Here is a 26,656-nt window from a genome sequence, read left to right as displayed (position 1 = left end):
AGAATTATATTAATTTAATTATACCACACTGTATATACATTAAATGTACCTATGAGAACCTTAACTCCTCTCCAATTATTGACTTTTCTGGCTTTAAGTCCCATCTTAAAAGTCACCTTCTATAGGAAGCCTTCACCAAACTCTCTTAATTCCAGTATCTTTGGGTTTTTTCATGATTTACTATTTATTCTGTATACTGTTTGCTTGTATATATATTTTTCAGGTTGTCTACTTCATTCAGTTGTGATTTCATTGAGAGCAAAGAGTGTCTTTTGCCCCTTTTTGTATATCCAGATCTTTGCCTGGCACATGTCATGGAATAAGGGGATGAATGTGATAAAATCCCTTTCCTGGCCATGAATTATTCTTTTCTTTCTATTAATTCTACAGTACATACTAATTTATCTTATGTTTTTGAGAAGCAATGGTGAGAGAGAGAGAGAGAGAGAGATAGACTGGAAGTGGATCAGGGTCCCCCGGCCTTGCGCCCCTCTCACTACTAAGACTTAGGACAAGCCTTTATTTCTCCAACAGAAAAGCCGCAGCCACAGCCGCAGCCGCCGCTGCGCACGCGCCGCCCCGAGCGCGCTCCCGGGGAAAGCCCGCACCACGTGCCGCTGACTGGGCGGCCTTAGCCCCGCCCCCGACTCAGCGGCCCGCCGCGGGCCTGGCGCGCTGTTAGCCTCAGGACGGAAATAGTCTCCCGGATGTAGCCTCCCTCCGTGCCCGCCCCAGAGGCGGGAGCGGCGTCCCCGGGGGAGGCGGCTCTGCGCCTGCGTGCCGGCTAGTCGGAACCGCTCGGGCTCTGGGACTTGTTTCCGGACGCGGCAGACCGGAAGTGAGCGCCCAGAGGGAGATTCGATTTCCTTTTTCCTTCTGAGTGGCCTGGAGTCTTTTTCTTCTTGTGCCGTGGCCGTGGGGGCGGTAGTCATTATGAAGAAGGAACATTTTCTCAAGACGGCTGCTGAGAAGCTAATGGAAGCCTGTCCGGGCCAGGCTCGGTATCTTCTGTAAGAGGAACCGAGATCGAGGGAGAGAAGCGGGAAAAGGATCCCAGCGTGGGGGGCGGGGGAGAGGCAGGGCGCAGAGAGCATGCGCAGTGACCCAAGGGGGCGGGGGTGATTACAAATTGACTCGGCCCTTACTCCCCCCCCCACATGTCTCTAATTCAGTTCAACAGAAAATAATCCTTTTTTTTCTTTCCTTTTATAAAGCTGGATGTACAATTCCTCTCACGGTGAGTGTATGGGGGAATACTCAAGAGGAGGATGATTTTCTTTATTTTTTTATGTTAAAGTTTGCTCAGATTTTTAGTCTGGAACGAAGGGAAGGATTGAGGATGATAAATAGCATTTGTGCGACGCTTCCAAGGTGCCCCGTAAAGGTGGTGGTGCAGTGCAGGGCTTACACTACACGTGACAAAACCGAAGCTTCAGTGCATTCTTACACCCCTAAAGTAGGCAGACCAGGCAGGATGGTGCGATGGGTAGAGTGGGCATGGCCCAACTCGTTGGCCCTCATTCGCCAGCCTCTGTGAGAGGCACGGTGTGATCCCTTGAAGCTTTGTTTCATTTATCCCCACAATTAGAGAAAGGGAGTTATAGTCTCACTAGGCCCCCAAAATCCAGCCTGAGGGGAGCTGGTACCCGGAGCTATGACAGGAGTTTCAGTGCCTAGATACCCCTGAATCCCTTGTCCTCCCTGCCCCATTCCCCCACCACTGGACTCTTATTAGCTCTATTTCCAAAGTTACTTGTTTCTTTCCTGCTAGCCTATGGCTCTGACAGGTTATATTGCCCAGCGGCCACTGGATGGCACTTCCCTGTGATTCTGAATATGACAAGAGGCTGCCCTAGTGGTGCCTGTCTCTTCCTACCCACTCTCCTGCCTCACTCAGCTTTAATGGAACTTGCTTAAACTGAAGCATGGGTTTATTATTCCCAGGAAGTCTTTTTCCACTAGCCCTGGCCTTTGTGAGCCATATCTCACTTTCCTTTCCCAACAGCCTTATATTCAGCATCAGAATATGAGTATCTGATCCTATCTGTCTCATATCCCATGTCTGCAGACAGAAAGGTCAAGGAAGGAAGAAACCAGGTTAATAGTGGTATCTGAACATTGGAGCCAGAGTTCTTTTGAACCATTACCTCCTCTAGCTCATATCCTGCAGCATCTAGTCTTGCTTCAACTTGCTGCTACAAAGCCCCTGACCATCCTCAGTGTACAAGGTTTCCCCAGGGCATGGTCATGGGCAGAGAATAATCACAGGACCAGGTCAAAAACCATAGTCATGAGGGAAATCAGGATTTTTCTCATCTAGGACTGGTCTCCATGAAGAGGTCCTGCCTCTGAGACCAATCATTTCCCCCCAAAAGCAGCTTGAACTTGTAACACTGTTTTAGACAGGTTAAAGGGACCTAGTCTCTCCCCTACCCCATCCTTCATTCTCTGCACCCCCAATTCCAGGGACATACTTAATGTCATCCTACCTCTGTGCCACCTGAAGTATTGAGAACCACCCTGGGCTTGGAGTCCACAAGACCTGAGTTCAGATCCATCCAAAAACATTTGCTGGTTGTGTGATCCTGATCATGTCACTCAACTGTTAATTGGAGATTATGATAGCACAGGGTTGTTGTAAGGGTCAAATGAGATACTAATGGTGAAGTGTTTAGTACCACTACCTGGTAATCTCTCTATAAATTTAGCTGTTATTATAAGTAAGTGTTCTCCCACCTAGAGATTTAGAAGGTTTCCTGAGATAAGAGTTAAGCCACTTGCCTAAGGTCATATGGCCAATATGTGACAGAATCAGAACTGGAACCCAAAGCCAAAGGACTTCAGGGTACATAAGTCATGCATTGATTTAGTTACCAAATAAGGGATATACAAAGTTCAATTCAAAAAGGAGATAAAGCTAATTAAAATATTTTAAGAAGTTTTCTATTTAATATGAGATAAGATATTTGCAGTTAATTAATCAAAAGTACAGAATCACAAGTACCGTAGAAAGATATGAACCAAAATATTACAGTGTGGAGGTGAGGATTATTTGTAGCTCAGGGAAATGAATGCCTTCATGGATTGGATATCAAGTTTTTAAAAAAGTAGAATTATGCCTTATGTAATATCACTGAGTTGTTAGTTTGCCTTTCTAATTATGGCTTAATATTTAAATCAATTTGCATTTCTTGAGCTTGCCAATATATAGCAAGGAAAGAAGACCTAGGAACAATTGAGTAGAATTGAGAAACCAGTTTTCTGTATTTTCCTTTTTCTTTTGAGGATAACCAAGTTTTCATAATGTTATCATACCTGAATAAGAACACGTGGCACTATCTCCAGGATGGAAAATGTTTATAGAGTGCTTTTCTGTAGTGTGAAATCAAGCTGCAAACCAAATGAGGTGTAAATGGTAGAGTGGTTTGAAAAAAAAGTATTAATGCAGAATTTCAGGTCAGAGAACTTAGTGGTGTATCATGGATCTAGTACTTAATACATGTATGATATTGAACAAATCACAATCTCTGACTCAGATTTTTCATCTATAAAATAGGGGCTAGGTCCTTTCTAAAATCCCTTCCAGCTCTGAATCCTGTGTTCTGGTCCTCAAGGCAAAGATTCATCATCCCTCACTTTTCACAGCTTAGTGTAACAGAAATACTTAGATTAGATTAGAGCTCATAAACTAATGCTATTGCTGAATTATTAGCATTGCAGATTATCTCATCTTTGGATGGTAATGATATTGTTCACCTCTAAAATATTCTAAAGGGAAATAAGTGTATATCATTATTTCTCAAAAGATCCTAGTAAGATTTTCTGATTAAGTATATCATCTGTATCTATTGTTGGAATGCAAGACCACTATGGTAGCTGATATTTCCAAAGGATAGCACCAAAATATGTTAGATTCCCAAATCCATAAACTTGTCCAATTAGTGTGAGTCCCTCTTTTTGCCCCACTTCCTTCTCAATATCCTTTCTTTATCAACTAAAACTACACACTTGCTTTTGTACTGTTTCTCCTCAGTGAGAAACTGTTGATAAGTTTATTTTATTATTTCTAGTCCTTAATAACGTTTTTGTGCTTATTTTACCTGCAACTACATCAAGTGCATCATTAGCCTATGTTTAATTAACTATCTTCAGTCTTCTGCCTTATCCTTAATGACATTTTGTTATGTGTTTGAAGTAATTATTAATGACAAGTATCTTATCCTGAATAATTATAACAATTGGCTTTACATTTTTTGTATTTTAAATAAAATTTTTATCATTATAATTTTGACTAAGTTGATAATGTAGTTAGGAAATTCCTTATTTCATAACTGAAGTCACAATTACTCTTATCATTATAATATTGTTACAGTAACTTCAGTTTCCTCCTTTTGATTGTTTTTATTCTGATGATACTTGATACATTGTCATACTTGAAGAAATAATCATAAGAAAATCCGTTCAGGAACTAGAGGGGAGAACTTTGTAGAGTGTTTGGTAAAGATAAATAGAAGCAGAGGCAAGAATAAAATTGTCTTCTCCTTATACTATAAGACACCAAATCAGAAGGAGATTGGATAAGACAGTTCACAAACCTGGTATGTTAGTGATGGGAAACTTCAGATATCTCCTAGAACTGTATCTTTGTTAAAAAAGTAGAACAACTCCTATATTGTCTTACATGATGACAGTTTCCATCTTCAGAAGTTAAAAAGCAGCAATGAGGGAAACTACTGTTCCTAGATTTGATTCTCCCCAACAAATAAGAATTAGGGGCAGTGGACAGAAGTTTCAGAAAAGCAGATTTTGATTAAAAAAAAAACTTCCCTGCAGTTTAGAGCTGCTCAAAGGTGGAATGGAGTACCTTGGGAGATAGTGGGTTCCCCTCAGTGGATAGGTTTATTGTAAAAGTGATTCTTGTTCAAGTTCAGATTAGACTAAGCAATCTCTGAGTTTCCTTTAATTCTTGGGATTCTACTGAATAATTCATGGATTTCTTTTCCTTGAATATAAAATATCCTACTGAGTTTCAATAATGAAAAATAGCTTTTAAAAAAAATTATTCAGTTTATGTAAATTATAGACAGATTCTATAAAAATAATAGTCGAACAGTTTTGTAATCTGAAAGCAGCATATAAATTAGAGGGGCAATGTGGTGTAGATAGAGCATTGGACTTGAAGTCAGGAAGGCCTAGATTCATATCTTACCTTAGATACTAAGCAGTTATGTAAACTTGTGTAAGTCACATTCTCTCTGAGTTTAAATTTGTATTTTTAATAATGTATTATATTAGTGATTTAAACTTGTTGCTACAGTATTGGGATCACTGTTATACATTCAATTTCATAAGAGAATATGGAGAACTATCCTCATTTTTCTTCAGTTCCATATTATATAGGTCCTATATAGAACCCTAAGCAACAGTGTGATTCTTCTAAGACTAATTAGAATGAACTGTTCTCTCAGTTAAAATTTTTAATATAAGAAATTTCTATTTTTACCGAAAAATAGTGTTGAATTAAATCATTCAAAATATTGTTCTAAAAACTGCATCCCCCAGCATATATAGCAGCTCTGCTTACTTTTTGCTAGCACGTTACACTTCCTTTTCCCCTTTTTGGGGGGGGGGTAGATAGCTTTAACTTATTTCTCACAGTTGCTATTGCTGCCATTATTTCCCTTCATCCTATTCTCCCCCACTCCATTTATTCTATTTTCTCTCCTTTCACCCTGTCCCTCTCCAAAAGTGTGTTGTATCAGATTACCCTCTCCCAGAATCTTTCCTCTCTCACCTACCACCACCCCCTCCCTGTCCCCATTCTCCCATCCCTTTTCCTCTCCTATTTTCTTCAAGTGTAAGATAGACTTCTATACCTAATTGAGTATATATGTTATCCCCTCTGAGCTATTTCTGATGAGAGTAAGACTCCCTCACTTCCCCTCACTTTCCCCCTCTTCAACTTTACTGCAAAAGCTCCTTTCTACCTCTCTCTCCCAAATTAACTGCATCTTTTTACTACATTATACCTTCAAATTCAGTTCCCTCCTATGCTTTAGATAGATAGATAGATAGATAGATAGATAGATATAGATATAGATATATAGATATATAGATATATTCACACACTCCATCTAATTGCCTAATAAATGAGATTATTCATAGGAGTTATCAGTGTTGTCTTCCTATACAGAAGTATCAGCAAGTCCCTCATAATTTGCCCTTTCTGTTCACCCTCTCTACACTTCACCTGAGTCCTGTACTTTAAGATCAAACTTTGTTCAGCTCTGGCCATTTCATCCAGAAATTTTTAAGTTCCCTATTTCATTGAATGTCCATCTTTTCCCATGAAAGAGTATGTTCACTTTTGCTGGGCAGTTGATGTTTGGTTGTAATCCAACTCTTTTGCCTTCTGGAATATCATATTCAAAGCCCTATGAATTCTCAAAGTTGAAGCTGCTAGATCTTGTGTTATTCTGACTGTAACTCCATGATATCTTTCTGGCTGCTTGAAATATTTTCTCCTTGACTTAGGAGTTCTGAAATTTGGCTATAATATTCCTGGCAGTTTTCATTTTCAGATCTCTTTCAGGAGGTGATTGGTGGATTCTTTAAATTTCTATTTTTATCGGAGTGGCTAGGTGGCGCAGTGGATAGAACACCGGCCCTGGAGTCAGGAGTACCTGAGTTCAAATCTGGCCTCAGACACTTAATAATTACCTAACTATGTGGCCTTGGGCAAGTCACTTAACCCCATTTGCCTTGCAAAAACCTAAAAAAAAAAATTCTATTTTATCCCTTGCTTCTAGAATATCAGGAGTTTTCCTGAAGAACTTCTTGAAAAATGACATCTGGACCCTTTTTTTGGTCATGACTTTGAGGCAGTCCAATAATTTTTAAATTATCTCACCTAGATCTGTTTTCCAGTGAGATATTTCACTCTTTTGGTTTTGTTCTGTTGTTTCTTGATTTCTCACAAAGTCATCCGCTACATTTGAAGGAATTATTTTCTTCAAAGAGCTTTTATAAGACTTTTCCATCTGGCCAGTTTTGCTGGCCTTTTGGACTTCTTCCATTTGACCCAAGCTGGTTTTTCAGATGTTTTTTTCTTCAGTATTTTTTGTATCTCATTCCTCAGGCTGCTTGACTTCATTTTCTTGGTTTTCCTGCATTGCTCTCATTTCTCTTCCCAGTTTTTCCTCTACCTTCCTTTCTTGATTTTCAAAATCTTTTTTGAGCTCTTTCCATAGCCTGAGACCAATTCACGTTTCTCTTGTAGACTTTGAATTCAGAAGTTTTGACTTTTTTCTTCTGTTATTTTCTCATTTCCTCAACCTATGACTTGATTTAACTTTTTTTTTAAGGTGTGGGGCTCTGTTTCTAGGATGTAGGACACACGGTCCCAAGCTTTTGAGGATTTTTTGTAGCTATTGTCAGGGACACCACCCAGGGACCTTCAGGTTATTGATTCCTCCAAGATCTTATGAGAGGCTCTGACTGCTGACCTGGCCTCTGCTCTGGTCTGTAGGTGACCACAAACAGTACTTTCTGCTCTGGAACTGTAAAGAGGGTCCCTGCTCTGCTGCAGACAACAAGTGCTAGTGTATTTCTGCTCCTCCTCATAGGAGACTGCAACCTGGATCTGAGAATGGGCAAAGCCAAGAGTCCTGCCTCAGGGATAGCCGAGAGACCTCTGCAATCTCTCCCACTCCCTTACCATCCATGAGCTAAACACTGGAAGCAACTTCTGGGTAACTCCCTGTTGGGTCACTCCTCAGGTCTGTGCTGAGGCCTACACTGGATTGGGCTCCACTCCCTACAGTGACCTTCCAAGTTGTCCTTGGCAATCTCCAGGTTAAGAGGTCTGGAAACTACCACCATTGCTAGGGACCCAAGTACCCTGAGGTCTGTTCCTGGTCCAAATTTAACACTGTGGGCCCTTTCTAATCCTGGTGTAATAGGCCATTCCTGCAGATCTTCCAAGTTGTCTTGGGTTGGACAATTGTGGATGGATAGCTTTCTTTATCACAAGCCCATCAGAGAAATTTCTTCAACTTTTTTCTTAGTCTTTTTTGTGGGTTCTGCCACCCTAAAATTTGATTAGAGTCCTTATTTAAAAATATTTGGAATGGTTTGGGGGAGAGCTCAAGGGAATCCCTGCCTTCCCCTACACCATCTTAACTACACCTTCCTTTTCTCTTTTTCACACTATTCTAAGGCTTTATTATTTAAGATTTAGAGATGAGAATTTACTACTGTTTACTGTTTATTTCAGGTATCTAAAAAACAATGAAACATGTCCACTAGAGATAGTACATTCAAATTCCATGGAGGAGAAAATTTGTGAATATGTTTTTATTTCTAATTGTTTTACACACATATTTGTCTAACTGGCAATTTTATAGACATATATACTTTACATTCAAAATAAAATTGAAATTTTTTTTAAAAAAGGATTTAGAGAGGAAGTAGGACAGGATGAATAGGTATTAGAAGCCATAGAGAAAACTTCTGATTTTACAGATGGAGGAACCAAGATAGAAGTGACACATGCAATGGCAGAGTCAGGATTTGGAACTCAGTTCCTCCAACCCCAAATTTTGTGAGACTTCTTTGAATTCTCAGCTTTATTGTACCTGCTAACATTTTACTCTCCTCAACTCTTATAATCTGGTGAGAAAAAAAACAAGACAAAACAGTACTAAAGATTTTGAACATCTTATTTATGGTTATGCTGAGGGAATATTGGACAAATCTGATACCTCACAAAACAGAGGTGGTACATGATTTTGACTACATCTTATTCTCACTGATAGAAAGGAGCTGCTAGAAATCTAGGTCTAATGTTGCTAGAATTTGCCTAGCACCTACTGTGCTGTTATGAACACTTTACAAATTATTTAGTCTTTACAAGAAGTTTGCTATTAGCCCTATTTTAAAGTGATTTGAAGTGACTTGCTCAGTCATTCATCTAGTAAGTTAATGAGGTGGAGTTTGAATCCAGGTTTTTAATGTCTCCAAGTCTAATTAATGCCTTATCCTCTGTGCTGTGCAGTCTTTCATTTTATTTGGGTACAAAACCAGCTTTACTAGTACAAGATAGAGAGTGTGTTTAAATACAGTTCTGGATTTTTCTTTTTAATTTTATTTTCCATTCTGAATTTTCTCCGTCCTTCCCCTTCCTCACTTATTGATATGGCAGGAGAGATAAAACCCATTGCAAATATGTAAAGTCATACAAAATAAAGGTCCATTAAGTTATGGCCAAAATAAAAGAAGCAAACAGCCTTCAGTCTGAACTCTTGAGTCCATTAGCTGTATGTTTGATTGTGAGTTCTTTGGAATTGTGGTTGATAATTATGTTGATCAGAATTTATAGTCTACAATATTTCTGTTATTGTTTCTATTGTTCTCCTCTCACACTGAATCAGTTCAAGAGTCCTTAGGTTTCTCTGAAACCATCCCCTTTGCAATCATATGCCATTCCTCATTTAATGGACTTCTCCTGGTTTCCAATTCTTTGCTCATTATGATTCAGCAGTGTCAAGTGGTAACCAGTAAAAGCTGATGTCATCTTAGATTGCATTGGGATAGAAACCTATAGTTCTTTTATCTTGGGCTGAACTCATCAACTATCAAAGGTATAGTTTCAGTTCTAGGCACTACAGTTGAAGGGCATTGATGAGCTGAATAATGTCTGGAGGAAGACACTGAGGGCAGAAGGAGCTTTGGTTCTTTATCAGATGAAAATTAAAGCAATTGGGGATGATTATCCTGGAGAAGACTCCTTGGTACCTGATAGGATTATTCTGGTATTAGAAGGGCCAAAATGTTTAAACTTGTTCGATCCCACAGGGTATTACCAGGAGCAAAAGGCAAAAGCTTCAAGGAGCCAAATTTAGCCCAGATGGTAGGAAAGTGATTCCAGTGATTACAGATGTTCCTTTGTTATCTATTTTATATACATAGTCAGGCTGGACTGGACTAGAGGGTCACTGAGGTCCCTTCCAACTCAAATTCTTTGATTCCAATTTTACAGAAGATTGCTATAACTGTAGCCTTTGTAACTGCATGTACTTATAGATTACTGTGAGGGATCACTTAGAGAAAAGCACAAATCTTTATAAGTAAAATGACTAAAACAAGGTACTTTTTATGACTGAAGCAGCATGTAAGTTGAGTCCCCTTGTATTTCACCTTTATCCCCTTATTTTTGTTGGGGTTTTTTTTGGAAAAGCTAGATTTTCATTTATTGCATTACTTATAAGCCAAGTATACCTATAAGTTCTTTTTGTTCATAGTACCTGTTGATAAAGCTCAGCTAAATATTTTTTGAATACATTTGTTCATATTTCTAGTTTTGGTTAAAATTCTTTAAGAAGTTATATGGTTGGGGCAGCTAGGTGGTGCAGTGGATAGAGCACCGGCCCTGGAGTCAGGAGTACCAGAGTTCAAATCCGGCCTCAGACACTTAATAGTTCCCTAGCTGTGTGGCCTTGGGCAAGCCACTTAACCCCATTTGCCTTGCAAAAACTAAAAAGAAAAAGAAGTTATATGGTGTTTGTGTGATGATCAACTATGATGGACTTGGCTTCTCTCAGTAGTTCAGTGATCAAGGACAGTTCTAAAAGACTTGTGTTGGAAAATGCTGTACATATCCAGAGAAAAAAATTAGGGAATCTAAATGCAGACCGAAGCCATACTATTTTCATTTTATGTTTATTTTTCTTTCTCATGCTTTTTCCATACCTCTTTAGTTCTGATTCTTTTTTTCATAACCTCACTAATACATAAAAATGCTAAATATGATTATGTTTGTGTGTATATTATATATGCATATGTCATATTACTATCATGGGAGGGGGAAGGAAGGTAGGTAGGAAAATGTGGAACTCAAAACTACAAAAAGATGTATGTTGAAAACTTTGCATATAAAAAGTATGTTGTAACTATGGAGATGTTTTTCATGTCTACCCATTTATAACCTATATCAGATTGCTTGCTTTCTCAATTGGCGGTGTTAGGGAAGAAGGAAGAGAATTTGGAATTCAAAAGTTGTAAAAACATGTTAAAATTGTTTTTACATGTAGCCAAGGGAAAATAATAAAAATATTTTTTAAAAAATAATACGGGGGGGGTGCTAGGTGGTGCAGTGGATAGAGCACCGGCCCTGGAGTCAGGAGGACCTGAGTTCAAATTCAGCCTCAGATACTTAATAATTGCCTAGCTGTGTGACCTTGGGCAAGTCACTTAACTCCATTGCCTTATTTTAGAAAAAAAGGTTTTATGTATATTTTGAAATTAGATGTTATTTTTAGCTATGTCTTAAAATCTACTTCATTTTTTTAAATTATAGATGGAAATTTGGTTTCAGAAGGCCAATGTCCATATTGTTACCAGTTTCTGGTACTGGATAGATACAGAGTTCGCCTCAAGCCCAAGCCAAAAATAACACCAAAAGTAGAGAAACTTCTTAATCGAGAGTCAAAAAATTATAGACTCACTTTTAAAGAAACAAAGATTATTAAAAGGTACTGGGACTCCAACAGTATTCTGGTAAGATTTTTTCTTTAATTTTAGTATAAATATTTTTCTAAAGGAAATATTTGCAATTTGAATAATCTTTTTATTTAGGCTAACCTCATAATTATTAAATTGTAGAAGATTACAATACTTTTTCCCCAAGACTGACTTAACCTGAAATTGCAGAATTATGTTCTAAGTATTTTTAAAACTGAAGTTGAAACAAAAATGCCTCAGTGGTTCTCGTTCTTGCTTATTTTGTTATTTATGATTAAGTAAAGTCAAGCACCTTGTGCACTAAAAAAAAAAAAGATATGACAACAAAATCTTTCCCAGAACTAAATAGTGAGTGGACAGTTATTTTCACACATATTCACTATGCTAATTTTATTTGTCTTTCTTTTCCTGTGGCCAGCAACAGCTTGATTATTTATACAGGTCTCTGAATTTTTCTGTATTTTCAGTTATTTCTAGAATGTTTGTATTTTGTCCAAAAAACAGGAATGAGTAGAAATATACTTGTTTTGACACTATTCTCAACTTAATGGTTTGTTTATTTACTTGGGAGCTACCAATACAAAAAAGTAAAGGTATAACATAATTTAATAAGAACCACAGTAGATAGTATCTGGTATGCAATAAATTTACTTTTGACAAGAATTTTGAGCCCAACCAAGTTGGGAACTTGGAGGTTTGGAGCAGAGGCAATGGCAGAGGACTCACCAGATAAGAACCAGTTCAGAATCCAGAGAAATAAATTTCCAGTAGTGCCTAGTCCTTTCCCAATTGTACTAGAGAGTCTGCTGGCCCCAATTAATGTCAGTTGGACAGAAACAGCCTCTCTGACCTGTAGGAACCAAACAGAGCAGGCTAGAGATAGGGGAGTCAGGAATCAAAGTAAGGGAAACAGCTTGCAAATTAGGACACATGCCAAAGCTCCGCCCCGAGTGGAGAGGACCCACTTTATTTTGGGTAGATCTTGATACTTATACCAGACTTATACAATGAGCTATATGTAATTCTTAATAGTGAGGGGTCACAGCAACAATGTGATAGCTTTGATTGATAGCAGGGCTTCATGAACCAATTCTGTGATTTTGCTGCGCCTTAGATCATATAGAAGATGAGTGCAAAGGATTGTTGTTCTGTCAAACTCAGGGCACAGCTCTGGAAAATAGGCTTTCTCCTAATAGCTTGACACTTATATGGATATATGTATGACACCAGAAAATTTTAAACCCTGGCATTTTGTGACATCTGCAAATCCTGTGTATCACAGTTCTTCAGTGAACAATTTTCAAATTTTATCTAGGCATATAAATACCATGTCCTGCCTTTGCCAAGAAGGCAAATTTATACCTGGTTTCAAGCTTCCTACTGAAAATTGTAAAAGTGAATAGAAGAAGGGCAGCTAGTGGTGTAATGGATAAAGCACTGGCCCTGGAGTCAGGAGTACCTGGGTTCAAATCCGGTCTCAGATACTTAATAATTACCTAGCTGTGTGGCCTTGGGCAAGCCACTTAACCCCATTTGCCTTGCAAAAACCTTTAAAAAAAAAGTGAATAGAAGGCAACATTGAGAGTGTTTCCTATGGTTTCTTGATTGTGAAATCCTTTGAATATTATCTCTGCCTCTTGAAATGAAGATTTTCTAGCCTAGAAATGAGGAAACAGTAAGTTACATAGAGGGGGGAAAAAGGTGACAAAGGTAGATTTTGAAGGCATTGTAGCAGAGAGCCTGTGCTGGGGTAAGGACCAGAAAAACCTAGGTTTCTCAGCACCCAGAAAATTACTTAACCTAGTGTTCTAGGCACCTTTCTGATTCTAGGGGATAAAGACTTTTCTACCTCTTATGGTAGATTTTAATGCTGCCTTCTTGTAATTTATTTTTACTTAAATGTTATCAAAATTAGCTTTAGAAAGGCTTTAAAAGTGAAATTGAGAATCCTACTATGACTTTCTCTTCTCTGTTAGTTTTATTCTTCTTAACTTTGAGGATTAAATTGGGAGAACATGTACACCACTCTAAACAAAGGGATCGATTGAGATAATATATAAATGCTGGCTAAATTTTAAAAAGTAAATATATGGAGGATAAGAGTTAAACTTAGACATATCATAGGATCATTTTAGAGCTAGGAGAGATTTTAGAGATTCATTTAGTTCGTTCCTTTTATTTTACATATAAGTAAACTGAGGGTTCAGCTTGTACATAATATAGATTTTGTGTTTTTTTCTCTTTATAGTTGGTTACCTGCAAAGCATGCAACAAAACAGTGAAGTATAATGGTAAAAGCAGAAGCTTCTTGGCAGAAATGAAAAATAATCTTAGTACTCCCAAGATCAAACCTGGCATGAAGACACCGGATATAAAAGCTTCAGGATCTACAAAGAAAAAAAAGAAATCCTTCAGCAGTAATCAGTCTGGTTCCAAAGACAATAGTCCAGCATTAATTTTCAGGTAACTGATAATTTTATTTGAAGTGCCAGTGTTAGGCTAGATAGATTACTTAGTCCCACAGGGTTTCTCAAAGAAACCTTACACTTTAGATTTTACAAAAGGGAAAATGGGAGAAGGTATTTGCCTGAGCAGACATTAAATTCAGCAGGGATTTGGATTATCTTGTTCAATAAAGTTTAAATTTTTTATGTACCTATTTTCAAGACTAAGGAACAAATTAAAAGGTAACTCCCTCTGCAGAAGGTGATAGCATAACACAGTATGATCCTGAAATCACTTGATTTGATTGAAAATTAGAGTATCTAACATAATTTTGCATAACACAGCCCTAACAAAATCCAAGTTTCTTTTTCTGGCTTTTGAATTCCCATTCAGCAAACATTACAAAATGCTTATTGTTTTAAACACTCTGTAGTGGCAGGCAGGGCCTTCACAGGCTGGCTCAAACCTTTCTTTAGAGCCTTAGCTTGCATCATAGCTCTCCAGTTAAACTAGACGTTGCCAGTCTTGTGCACATTGAATCTTTCCCTGCACTGTGGTGAATAGCATGGCTTAGAGGGCTATGCCCTTGTTCTCGGTTTCCTCATGACTAAATTGAGGGGGTTAGCTGTGTGGCCTCTTGAGTTCCCTTCTAACTCTGGACCCTGTGCTTGAGGATGCCTTCCTTCACCCATTTTCCATTTATTAAGTTGGACATTGTTCATGTTCCATTAGTATCACTGCCATATCCAGAGAATCTGAGAATTTTCCAGTATGTTAGGTGAATTCCATCTTGTGATTGTAGGGGAGGACATGGATGGGCCCATGTAAGTTGTGATGGACATTAGAGGAAGGAGACTCACATCGATAAGATTGCAGATCTAGTTAGTTAGTATACCCAACTCACCCACCATTTTTCTTCCCAAAGCCCTCCCCATGGCCTCTGGCAGCTGGGGAGTATAAAAGAATCAGCAGTGGGCATAGGCTCAAGTTCAGATACAGCTCAGACATGTGCTGTGTGACCCAGGTGAATCACGGAACCGCTGGTTGCTTGTTTCCTGCCCTAGGGTAATGTTGGCACCCCAGGCCTGTCAGGAGGAGTAGATGGGTCTGGAATAATATTCCTTTCTTCCCTCTAGAGTTCCTCCTATTCTTTCTCCTCAGAGGCTCTAGCTTGGGGCCATGGGTAAGGTCTAGGCACTGTCTTATTGGGGGGGGGGGGGTACCATGAAGTGACATCATAGAGAAACTATCAGGTCACCTGATTAGTTGAGATTGTTAAGACAAAAAAAAAGCATGTACTTCTGAAATAAAGATGACAGCAATATGTATCTAATATCATCATCAGCATCATCACTAGGATGTTAAATGCAGGGTGTCCCAAAAACAGTACAGTTTTAAGGTATTAACACTGAAAACTTCACTAAAACTTGGGACATCCTAGGTAAGAATATAGTGTTATAAGATTTTGAGTTCCAGTCTTTTCTCCCTTCCCTCCTCTACCTTCTGAAAATGATAGATAATTTTATATAATTTATACATGTATTGTCATGTAATATATATTTCCATATTAGTCTAGAAGAAAAAAAGAAAAAATGACTAAGAATAAAGTAATTGAAAAAATATGCTTCAATCTGCATTCAGTCCATCAGTTTGTACAAGTCTTTTCAGATTTTTCTGAAATCTACCTGTTCATTTCTCACTGTACAATAGTATTCCATTATATTCATATACCAGTTTGTTCAACCATTCCCTAATTGATGGAAATTCAGTTTCCAATATTTTGCCACCACATAAAAAGCTGCTATAAATATTTTTGCACACGTAGGTCCTTTTCCCTTTCTTATGATCTCTTTGGGATCCAGACCTAGTGATACTGATGGATCAAGAAGATAAACTTTTAAAAGGAAAAAATTGTTACGCTTTGATCAATAGTAATTTATACTTTTTTTTTTCAGAACACCTACATCTGGACAGTCAACACCCAGTTCCTCCTCAAAGAGTCACAGTAAAATGAAGCATCATTTGTCTCAGCTGAAAAAGATGCTTAATAGTGAAGAAAACCAAAGGACCCCATCAAAGGATTTCAGAAATTTCTTGTCCTCCCTCTAAGCAGTGAATTTCATGATTAATAGTGGTTGACACTGGAGCTATTGCTAAAGGAGGGAGGCCTGCTTTGTTCTCACAGCAGTGAACTTATCTTTGACATTCTGAGTATTGAGTATTTCTAGAGTGCCTGACATATAGACTTTAATAAAGATCTCGAGTTGTGCTTGGCCTCCCTGGGAAGGATAACACTAAGAATGAATTACAGCAAGATGAACTCACATTCCAATTTTAATGTGTTATATGTTTAACATGTGTTAAGGTGGCATTTGTTAAAATTCTGATGTCAAATCAGTCACCAGAATTAATCATTTACATACTTAAGCTTTTAGAAAATTAGAATCCACTACCAAAGTATCCTTAATTCTTCTAATTCTTCTTTCCTCATTTATTCTACTGCATCAGTAGTTGGTACTATGCATGGCAGTGTATTTGTTAAATTTGATCAATCTCTTTTTTTTCTCATTGAATATAAAATCATACTAACTGCACATAGTAGCTCTCGTTTGGAGAGTAAATACATGCAAGTCATAGATCTCTCTACCCACCCATACATAGTTTATTCTTGGAAAATTCTGTGGTAATACTTTATCCAAGAAGATACTTTAATCTCTAGGTCTAAGAAATATTTTGTAACAATACAGAAGTAACTTTTTTCCAACAAAACTTGTCTTAAGCTAAAATGTTAGTGAAGCTTTCTTTTTAGGTTTTTTAAAAACGATTCAATTGCTTTGGACTGTGTGCTACTTTCTACTGTCTTTTTATCATTCAAAATCTCTGCTTTTTATGATTTAAAGCTTTTTTTCTAGATCAGGAATTAACCTTTCAAAAGGGGTTTCCTAAGATTGGCTTTTCCCACAATCAAATTCTCACAAGTTTGGAGATGATTATCTTTTTTGTTTGTTTTTTATAAGGAAGTGGGATTAAGTGCCTTGCCCAAGGTCACCATAGCTAGGTAAGTATTAAGTCTTTACCCTTTTAGCCTTTAGCATAGGTCAAATCATCAGAGCCAGCCAAAGCTAGATAAACCCAACCTGTTGGTTTCCAAGAGTCTCAAAAGTGAGGCAGGAGTGCATCAGGCTATCTCCTGTCACTCTTCCCTGAAACCCAAGAAAAAAAGTAACTTTCCAGGGTATGGTCAGACCAGAACTCAGAAGCTCTTGCATTTTTAACAACTTGCCATACCTATTGAGCTTGAGTACATATTCATCAGAAGAATCCTCAAGCTACATATTGCCATCTGGGCTTATCAGGTCAAATGCAGGTAAAGGTAAAAATGAGCAGTCATTTCCCATGATTGTCCAGATCATATTCTGCCCAATCTGAAGTAGTTCCCGCTGTAACTCGAATCCAGGCTATAAAAATGATTGTTTGCATGTAGTTGGAAAAATAATGATATAAGATCTTGGTTAGCCTTCATTCCACTTGATTAACACAGATAGGGATAAGAAAGCTATGAAGTCAAGAAATAGAATCATAGATTTTACATCTTAGATCATGTAGTCCAGTATTTTACAGATGAAGCAGTTCTATAATAGGCAAACTGCATGGCCCCATTCACATAAGTTCTCTTTTGGCTGAATCAGCATGCAAAAGGAACTTTAGTAGCCCAGTACAATTTCCCCAACAAGTATTCATCTAGCTTTCACTTAAAAGATTAAGTGAAGGGGCGGCTAGGTGTCGTAGTAGATAAAGCACTGGCCATGGAGTCAGGAGTACCTGGGTTCAAATCCGGTCTCAGACACTTAATAATTGCCTAGCTGTGTGGCCTTGGGCAAGCCACTTAACCCCATTTGCCTTACCAAAAAAAAAAACCTAAAAAAAAAAGACTAAGTGAAAAGGAACCAGTACCTCCAAAGGTATTCTATTTTTGCTTTGGGAATCAATAGAAATTGTTAAGATTTTTCCACACATACCTACCTCTGCAACTTTCATCTGCTAGTTCTGTCTTTGGCCAATCTTACATAAAAGCCTTTAAAATACTAGTATTCTGTTCACTTTTCCCCTCCCCTCCAAGTCTTTTCCAAACTAAACACCCAGATTCTGCAGCCAACTATCACAGCTTAAAATCTTAAGGCCCTTTATCCCATTCAATCCTGCTAAACAAGTAAGGGGCTACTACACATTGGTCCTTGGGAATTTTTTTAAGGCATTTCCTACAGTGAACATATTCTACTGGCCTGGTGTGGGAAGCTACATATATATATGAACATTTTAATTATTACAAATCACTTCAAGGTAACTTGAGGAATCAAAAGTGTTTTAATTAGCTCAAGCAAAGTTTTATAGAAAATGTAAAGACAGACTACTTTCTGTGCAGGGTCGGGGGAGGGAAGCAAAAATAAGGGTAAAATTGTAAAAATCTTATAAAAAATACATTTTTTAAAATTTTTTTAGGTTTTTGCAAGGCAAATGGGGTTAAGTGGCTTGCCCAAGGCCACACAGCTAGGTAATTATTAAATGTCTGAGGCCATATTTGAACTCCTGACTCCAGGGCCAGTGCTCTATCCACTGAACCAACCTAGCCACCCCAAAAATCAATTAATTTTAAAAAATGTGACACTTGGCTTTAACCATAAAGAAAGACAAGGGGTCCAAGAGAAATGAGGGAGTACAGTCATGACCTATGAGTACATAGAATTGGAAATTGTTTAATTCAGAGAACATTCAATTATTCAGTTCGACTGGAACATAGCATGTTTGAAGTGAAGTAATAAGTCCTTCAAAGATAAATGAATATGGTGGGGAGAGAAATGAAATACCAGACTAGAAAGTTGATGTGTCCAAGAGGAAATGAAGATTTTTGAGCAAGGCAATGATGTGACAGATACATGCTGAGTGACAGATGAATTGGACAGAAGAGATTTAATAGGCTATGAAAATAGTTGCAATATAATGAAGTGCTCAGATAGGATGATGTTCACGTCATGGAGAAAAAGGATACAAGAGAGGTGGAGGTAGAATTTCAAGAAATCTGGAACTATGCCTAAAGAGTAATAAAAGCATACCCTTTGACCCAGCCATACCAATACTAGGTCTGTATCCAGAAAAAAATCATAAAAAATGGGAAAGGACATATTCAACAATATAGTAGCTCTTTGTAGTGGCAAAGAATTGGAAATGGAGAGGATATCCACTGGTTGGTTGGTCATCCTTGGTTATCAAAGAACAAAAATGACATCACTGTGTATGAGACAAATTATTCTGTCTGACTGACTGATCAGCCCAATACAATTCAGGAATGCTCTACCACAGGTCAGGCACAAATAGTCCATGTGAACCCCTGGGATAGGTATCCTACATATGTCACATTTCCTTTGAGTTGCTTCAATTCTGCCCTCATAGAGCACAGCACCCTCACTGATGAAGGCACACCATGCTGGACAGTCCTGTGCCAGTGTCTCCCATGCTACACAATCAGTTCCAAAATTCTTCAACGAGACCTTTCAGGGTGTCCCAGTATTGCTTCTTCTGATCCCTTTGTGAGCCCTTGCCCAGTGTGAGTTCTTCATAGAATGGGGTTTTTTGGCAAGCACTTCTGGTATTCTAACATGACCAGCCTATCATAGTTGCATTCTTTGTAATAATAAGGTTGGAATATAACTTCCATCCATTTTTTTTCATATTGTTTTTTTTTGAGTGATTAGATGGCACAGTAGATAGAGCATTGACCTTGAAATCAGAATGGTAGTTCAAATCCAGCCTCAAATACTTGATACTCACTGGTTGTGTGGCCCTGGGCATGTCACTTCCTTCTGATTCCCTTACATCCAAGGTCATCTCCAGTTGTCCTAATTCATATCTGCCCACTGGACCCAGATGACTCTGGAAGAGTAAGTGAGGCTGGTGATTTAGCACAGCACCCCCTACCCTCAAATCCAATTCACATGCTTGTGATGGCATCACCTCCCTAATATCATGGTCGTCTTCAAGAATGAAGGCCAAAACATCATCAGCAATGTTAGAATGTTAGGCAGTTAAGCTCAAAAAAGGACCTCAGTGTCTGGTATCTTCTGTCAAGTAATCTTCAGAATCTTCCTAAGACAATTTAAATGGAAACAATTCAGTTTCCTAACATCGTGCTGGTAGATTAAACAGGTTTCACAGGCATATAGCAGAGGGTCAGCACAATGGCTCTTTGGACTTTCTGTTTGGTAGTCAGTCTAAAACCTCTTCTCTCCCACAATTTCTTTTGGAGCCTCCCAAATACTGAGCTAGCTCTGGCAGTACGTGTTAACTTCATTGTTTTGTGTACCTCCCTGGAAAGGACACTGTCAAGGTAAGTGAACTCCAAAGTACTCAAAACTTCTCTATTTGCTATTAGCAATGGTTCCACATATGGATAATGTGGTGCAGGCTGATAGTGCACCAAGAAAACACATGTGCACTATTAGCCAGCAAATAGAGAAGTTTTGTGCTCCAAAAATGGAGTCTGCAGAAACTAATGACTCCATGAGACAGCAAGAGTAAGTTAAACAAAATCAAAAAATTGAACTAAATGTAAAACACCTCATCAACAAAACCACTGACCTCAAGAATAGACTGAGGAGGGGCAACCTAGGAATTATAGGACTTCCTGAAAACATTAAAGAGAAAAATAGCCTGGACTTAATATTACAGAATCTAATGATGGAAAACTACCCTTATATCATAGAACTGAAGGGCAAAGTACTTATTGAAAGAATACATCGATCCCCTCCAGAAAAAGATTCTAAAATGAAAACACCAAGGAATGTTGTGCCCAAATTACAGAACTATCAGATAAAAGAGAAAATCCTGCAAGCAGCCAGAAAGAAACAATTTAAATATCAAGGAGAAACAGTAAGGATCACTCAGGACCTGGATGCATCAACATACAGGGATCGCAGGGCCTGGAACAAGATATTTCGAAGAGCAAGAGAGCTTGGAATGCAGCCAAGAATCTACTATATCCCAAAGCTGAGCCTTCTCTTCCAGAGAAAAAGATGGACATTTAATGAAATGGAAGAATTCCAAAAATTGATGAAAAGACCAGAGCTAAATAGAAAATTTTGACATCAAACAGGAGATTCAAGAGACACATGAAGAGGTAAAGGGGCGGGGGGGGGGGGGGGGCGGTAAAAGGGAAAAAAAATTGTTTATCCAGTAAGTTGAAACTGGCTATTTCCCAGCATGGGGGAAAAGATTCTCGTAAATCTCGAGAATTGTAACTCTAACAGAGAGAATATGTATAGCCAGAAATGATGGACATTCATGATCTATCCATGAGACTGCTATCTAATGGGATGTAACTGGCTTTAACCACACTTGGGAGACTCAAGAATTTTAACTCTATTAGATAGAATATACTTAACTATAAGTGACAGATACTCGGAATTTTCTATGACTCAGAATGATCTAAAAAACACTACCTCCTTAAAAAGGGGGGGGGACAGGAAAGAGACGGGAGGGAGGGAGGGGATTGAATGGGGTAAATCTCATTACACTAAGAGGTACAAAATACCTATGGTAATAGAGGGGAAGAAGGGAACAGATGAGAAACACCTGAATTTTCTTCTCATCAGACTTGGCTTAAAGTCAACCTACACATACTCAGTTAACTTATAAAACATCTAACCTTTGAAGTATTAAAAAGGAAAAAGGGGGAGGATGGAGAAAGGGAAGGGAAAGGGGAAAGAAAGGAGAGGGGTGATATAGGAGGGCAAACACACTGAAGGGGGTGGTATTCAGAAACATAATACTGAAACAATAATGAAACAACATACCAATATGGATGTTGGCAGGGGGGTAAATACAAACAGATAACATGGAGGGCAATAAAAATAAAAAATTAGTAATCATAACTTTGAATGTGAATGGGATGAACTTTCCCTTAAAACATAAGCAAATAGCAGAGTGGATTAAAAACCAGATTCCTACAATATGCTGCTTACAAGAAACTCATTTGAAGCAGAGAGATACATATAGAATAAAGGTAAAAGGTTGGAGCAAAATATATTTTGCTTCAGCTGAAGTAAAAAAAGCAGGGGTAGCAATCATTATCTCAGACAAAGCAGCAGCAAAAATAGATAAGTGTTCAAAGAGATAAGGAAGGAAACTTTATCCTCCTAAAAGGTACCACAGACAATAAAGTTATTTCAATACTGAATACAAATATGCACCCAGTAGGATAGCATCCAAATTCTTAGAGGAGAAGCTAAAAGAAGTACAGGAAGACATAGACAGCAAAACTCTACTAGTAGGAAAGCTCAACCTCCTGCTCTCAGATCTAGATAAATCGAATCATAAAATAAAAAAGAAAGAGAGGTAAATAGATTGTTAGAAAAAATAGATATGGTAGACTTATGGAGGAAACTGAATGAGGATAGAAAAGAATATATCTTTTTCTCTGCAGTACATGGAACTTATACAAAAATTGACCATGTACTAGGACATAAAAACCTAATGATCAACTGCAGAAAGGCAGAAATAGTGAATACATCTTTCTCAGATCACGCAATAAAAGTCATATGCAATATTGGGCCAAGGAGATATAGACACAGAACAAAATGGAAACTGAATAACCTCATTTTAAAAAATGAGTGGACCAAAAAACAAATTATACAAAGAATTAACCATTTTATCCTAGATAATGATAATAATGAAACAACATACCAAAACCTATGGAATTCATTCAAAGCGACTCTCAGGGGATATATTATAGCTCTAAATGCTTACATGAATAAATTGGAGAAAGAGGAAATCAATGAACTAAACATGCAACTAAAACAATTAGAGAAAGAACAAATCAAAAATCCTTAATTAAATACCAAATTAGAAATTCTAAAAATTAAGGGAGAAATTAATGAAAAGCTGAATTAATAAATAAAACCAAAAGTTGGTATTATGAAAAAAACAATAAAATTGATAAACCTCTGGTCAATTTGACTTAAAAAAAAGAAGAAAACCAAATGGCTAGTATAATAAATGGAAAAGGTGAATTCACCACCAATGAGGAGGAAATTAAAGCAATAACTCAAAATTATTTTGACCAACTCTATGCCAATAAATTTGATAATCTAAGTGAAATGAATGAATATTTACAAAAATATAAATTGCCCAGTTTAAATGAAGAAGAGATTAAATACCTAAACAACTCTATCTCAGAAAAAGAAATTCAACAAGCCATCATTGAACCCCCTAAAAAAAAATCTCCAGGGCCTGATGGATTCATAAGTGAATTCTACCAAACATTTAAGGAACAATTGGTTCCAATTCTATATAAACTCTTTGGAAAAGTAGGGGAAGATGGAACTCTGCCTAACTCTTTCTATGAAACCAATATGGCACTGTTACCTAAACCAGGAAGAGTTAAAACAGAGAAAGAAAATTATAGATCTATTTCCCTGATGAATATAAATGCAAAAATCTTAAATAAAATCTTAGCAAAATGATTACAACAAGTTATCACTAGGATAATACATTATGATCAAGTAGGATTTATTCCAGGAATACAGGGTTGGTTCAATGTTAGGAAAACAGTATACTCAATTATCTCAACAACAAACCTATCAGAAATCATATGATCATATCAGTAGATGCTGAAAAAGCTTTTGACAAAATACAGTATCCATTCCTACACTAGAGAGTGTAGGAATAAATGGACTGTTCCTTAAAATAATTAGCAGTATCTATCTGAAACCATCAACAAGCATTATATTCAATGGGGAGAGGCTAGAGGCATTCCCAATAAAATCAGGGGTGAAACAAAGGTGCCCATTATCACCACTACTACTCAATATTGTATTAGAAATGTTAGCTTCAGCAATTAGAAAAGGAAAAGAAATTGAAGGAATCAGAATTGGGAAGGAAGAGACAAAACTCTCACACTTTACAGATGACATGATGGTCTACCTAGAGAATCCCAAGAAATTATCCAAAAATTTACTGGAAACAATTAGCAATTTTAGCAAAGTTGCAGGTTATAAAATAAACCCTCATAAATCCTCAACTTTTCTATATATGTCTAGCAAGATACAGCAGGAAGAGCTAGAAAGAGAAATCCCATTCAAAGTAACCTCAGACAATATAAAATACTTGAGAGTCTATTCGCCAAAACACACTCACAATCTTTTTGAAAACAATTATAAAACACTTCTCACACAATTTAAATCAGATTTAAATAACTGGGAAAATATCAACTTCCAATTAATAGGTAAAGCTAATATAATAAAAATGACCATTCTACCAAAACTAAACTATCTGTTTAGTGCCCTACCAATCAAAATTCCAAAAAACTACTGTAATGAATTAGAAAAAAATTGTAAGTAAATTCATATGGAGAAATAAAGACAAGAATCTTCAGGAGCTTAATGAAAAAAAAGTGCAAAAGAAGATGGCTCAGCCCTACCTGATCTAAAATTATATTACAAAGCATCAGTCATCAAAACTATTTGGTATTGGCTAAGAAATAGAGTGGTGGACCAGTGGGATAGACTAGGTGTAAAAGCAAGACATGATTATAATAATCTGCTGTTTGATAAACCCAAAGAGTCCAGCCATTGGGATAATAACTCCCTCTTTGATTAAAAACTGCTGGGATAATTGGAAGTTACTATGGAAGAAACTTAGATTAGACTAACACCTCACACCCTTTTCCAAGATAAGATCCAAATGGTTACAGTACTTAGACATAAAAAACAATACTATAAGCAAATTAGAAGATCAAGGACTAGTTTACCTGTCAGATCTATGGAAAGGGGAACAGTTTATGACTGAGGAAGAGTTGGAGAACAACACCAAAAACCAATTACATGATTTCGATTACATTAAAAAGCTTTTGCACAGATAAAACCAATGTAACCAAGATCAAAAGAAATGTAGTAAATTGGGAAAGAATCTTTACAACTAATGATTCTGACAAAGGACTCATTTCTAAAATATACAGAGAACTGAGTCATATTTTTAAAAGAAAAAGTCATTCCCCAATTGACAAATGGTCAAAGGATATGCAAAAGCAATTTACAGGTGAGGAGATCAAAGCAATCCATAGCCATATGAAAAAAAATGCTCTAAATCATTATTAGAGAAATACAAATTAAAGCTTCTCTGAGGTACCACCTCACAACTCTAAGATTGGCCAATATGCCCAGGAAGGATAATGATCATTGTTGGAAGGGTTGTGGGAAATCTGGGACACTATTACACTGTTGGTGGAGCTGTGAACTCATCCAACCCTTCTGGAGAGCTATTTGGAACTATGCCCAAAGGGCAACAAAAATTTGCATACCCTTTGACTCAGCAATACCACTACTAGGTCTATACCCTGAAGACATGATGAAAAAAGGTTAAAAACATTACTTGTACAAAAATATTTATAGCAGCCCTGTTTGTGGTGGCAAAGAACTGGAAATCAATAAATGTCCTTCAATTGGGGAATGGCTTAGCAAACTGTGGTATATGTATGGCATGGAACACTACTGTCCTATTAAAAACCAGGAGGGACGGGATTTCAGGGAAGCCTGGAGGGACTTACATGAACTGATGCTGAGTGAGATGAGCAGAACCAGAAAAACACTGTACACCCTAACAGCAACATGGGAGTGATGTTCAACCTTGAAGGACTCCATCATTCCATCAGTGCAACAATCGGGAACAATTTTGGGCTGTCTGCAAAGGAGAGTGCCATCTGTATCCAGATTAGGAGCTGTGGAGTTTTAACAAAGTTCAAGGACTATTCCCTTTAATATAGAAAAAAAAGATATCTTAATGTCTGATCTTGTTATCTATTAAGACTTCTCATCTCTTCGTTAAGGATATGATTTCTCTCTCATCACACCCAATTTGGATCAAGATACAACATGGAAACAAAGTAAAGACTGACAGATTGCTTTCTGTGGGGGGGGGTGGAGGAAGGGAAGTAAGATGGGGGGAAAATTGTAAAACTCAATAACTTTAATAAAAATAAATTTTAAAAAAATCAAATGAGGGAGTTAGAAGAAAAACTGGGAAAAGAAATGAGAGAGATGCAGGAAAAACATAAAAATGAAGTCAGCAGCCTAGTCAAGGAAATCCAAAAAAATGCTGAAGAAAATACCATGGTAAAAACCAGCTTAAGTCAAATGGATAAAACAGTTTGAAAAGTTATTGAGAAGAATGCTTTAAAAAGCAAAATTGGCCAGAGGAAAAAGAGATAAGAAGACTTTCTGAGGGAAACAAATCCTTCAGACAAAGAATAGAACTCAGGGAGATGGATGAATTTACGAGAAATCAGTACTCATTACTTCAAAACCAAAAAAATGAAAAATTAGAAGAAAATATGAAACATTTCATTGAAAAAACAACTGATATGGAAAACAGATTTAGGAAAGATAATTTAAAAATTATTGGAATACCTGAAGTCATGATCAGGAAAAGAGCCTTGACATCATTTTCAAAAAATTACTACAGGAAAATTGCCCTGATATCCTAGAAGCAGAGGGCAATGGAGAGAATCCACTGATCCCCCCAAGAAAGAGATCCCAAAAAACCAACCCCTGGGAATATTATAGCCAAGTTCCAGAACTCCCAAATCAAAGAGAAAATATTACAAGCAGCCAGAAGGACACAATTCAAATATCATGGAGCTGCA

The 26,656-nt window shown here is 37.4% G+C and overlaps 1 protein-coding gene across 1 annotated transcript; it reads left to right on the top strand.

Moving 5' to 3' along the window:
* Nucleotides 1-795: 795 nt before the first annotated feature.
* RMP24 (ribonuclease MRP subunit p24) lies at nt 796-16,240 on the top strand. The gene is made up of 5 exons (XM_074208345.1): nt 796-1,010; nt 1,215-1,237; nt 11,357-11,556; nt 13,769-13,983; nt 15,921-16,240. Exons 1-5 carry the CDS (start codon nt 934-936, stop codon nt 16,072-16,074), a joined length of 669 nt encoding a protein of 222 aa, XP_074064446.1. The 5' UTR covers nt 796-933; the 3' UTR covers nt 16,075-16,240.
* The last annotated feature ends 10,416 nt before the right edge of the window (nt 16,241-26,656 follow it).

The sequence above is a fragment of the Macrotis lagotis genome, chromosome X, assembly GCF_037893015.1.
Source record: "Macrotis lagotis isolate mMagLag1 chromosome X, bilby.v1.9.chrom.fasta, whole genome shotgun sequence".
In the NCBI taxonomy this organism is placed as follows: Eukaryota; Metazoa; Chordata; class Mammalia; order Peramelemorphia; family Peramelidae; genus Macrotis; species Macrotis lagotis.
The sequence above is the reverse complement of the archived record's forward strand: the minus strand, read 5'-3'. Positions and strand labels throughout refer to the sequence as shown.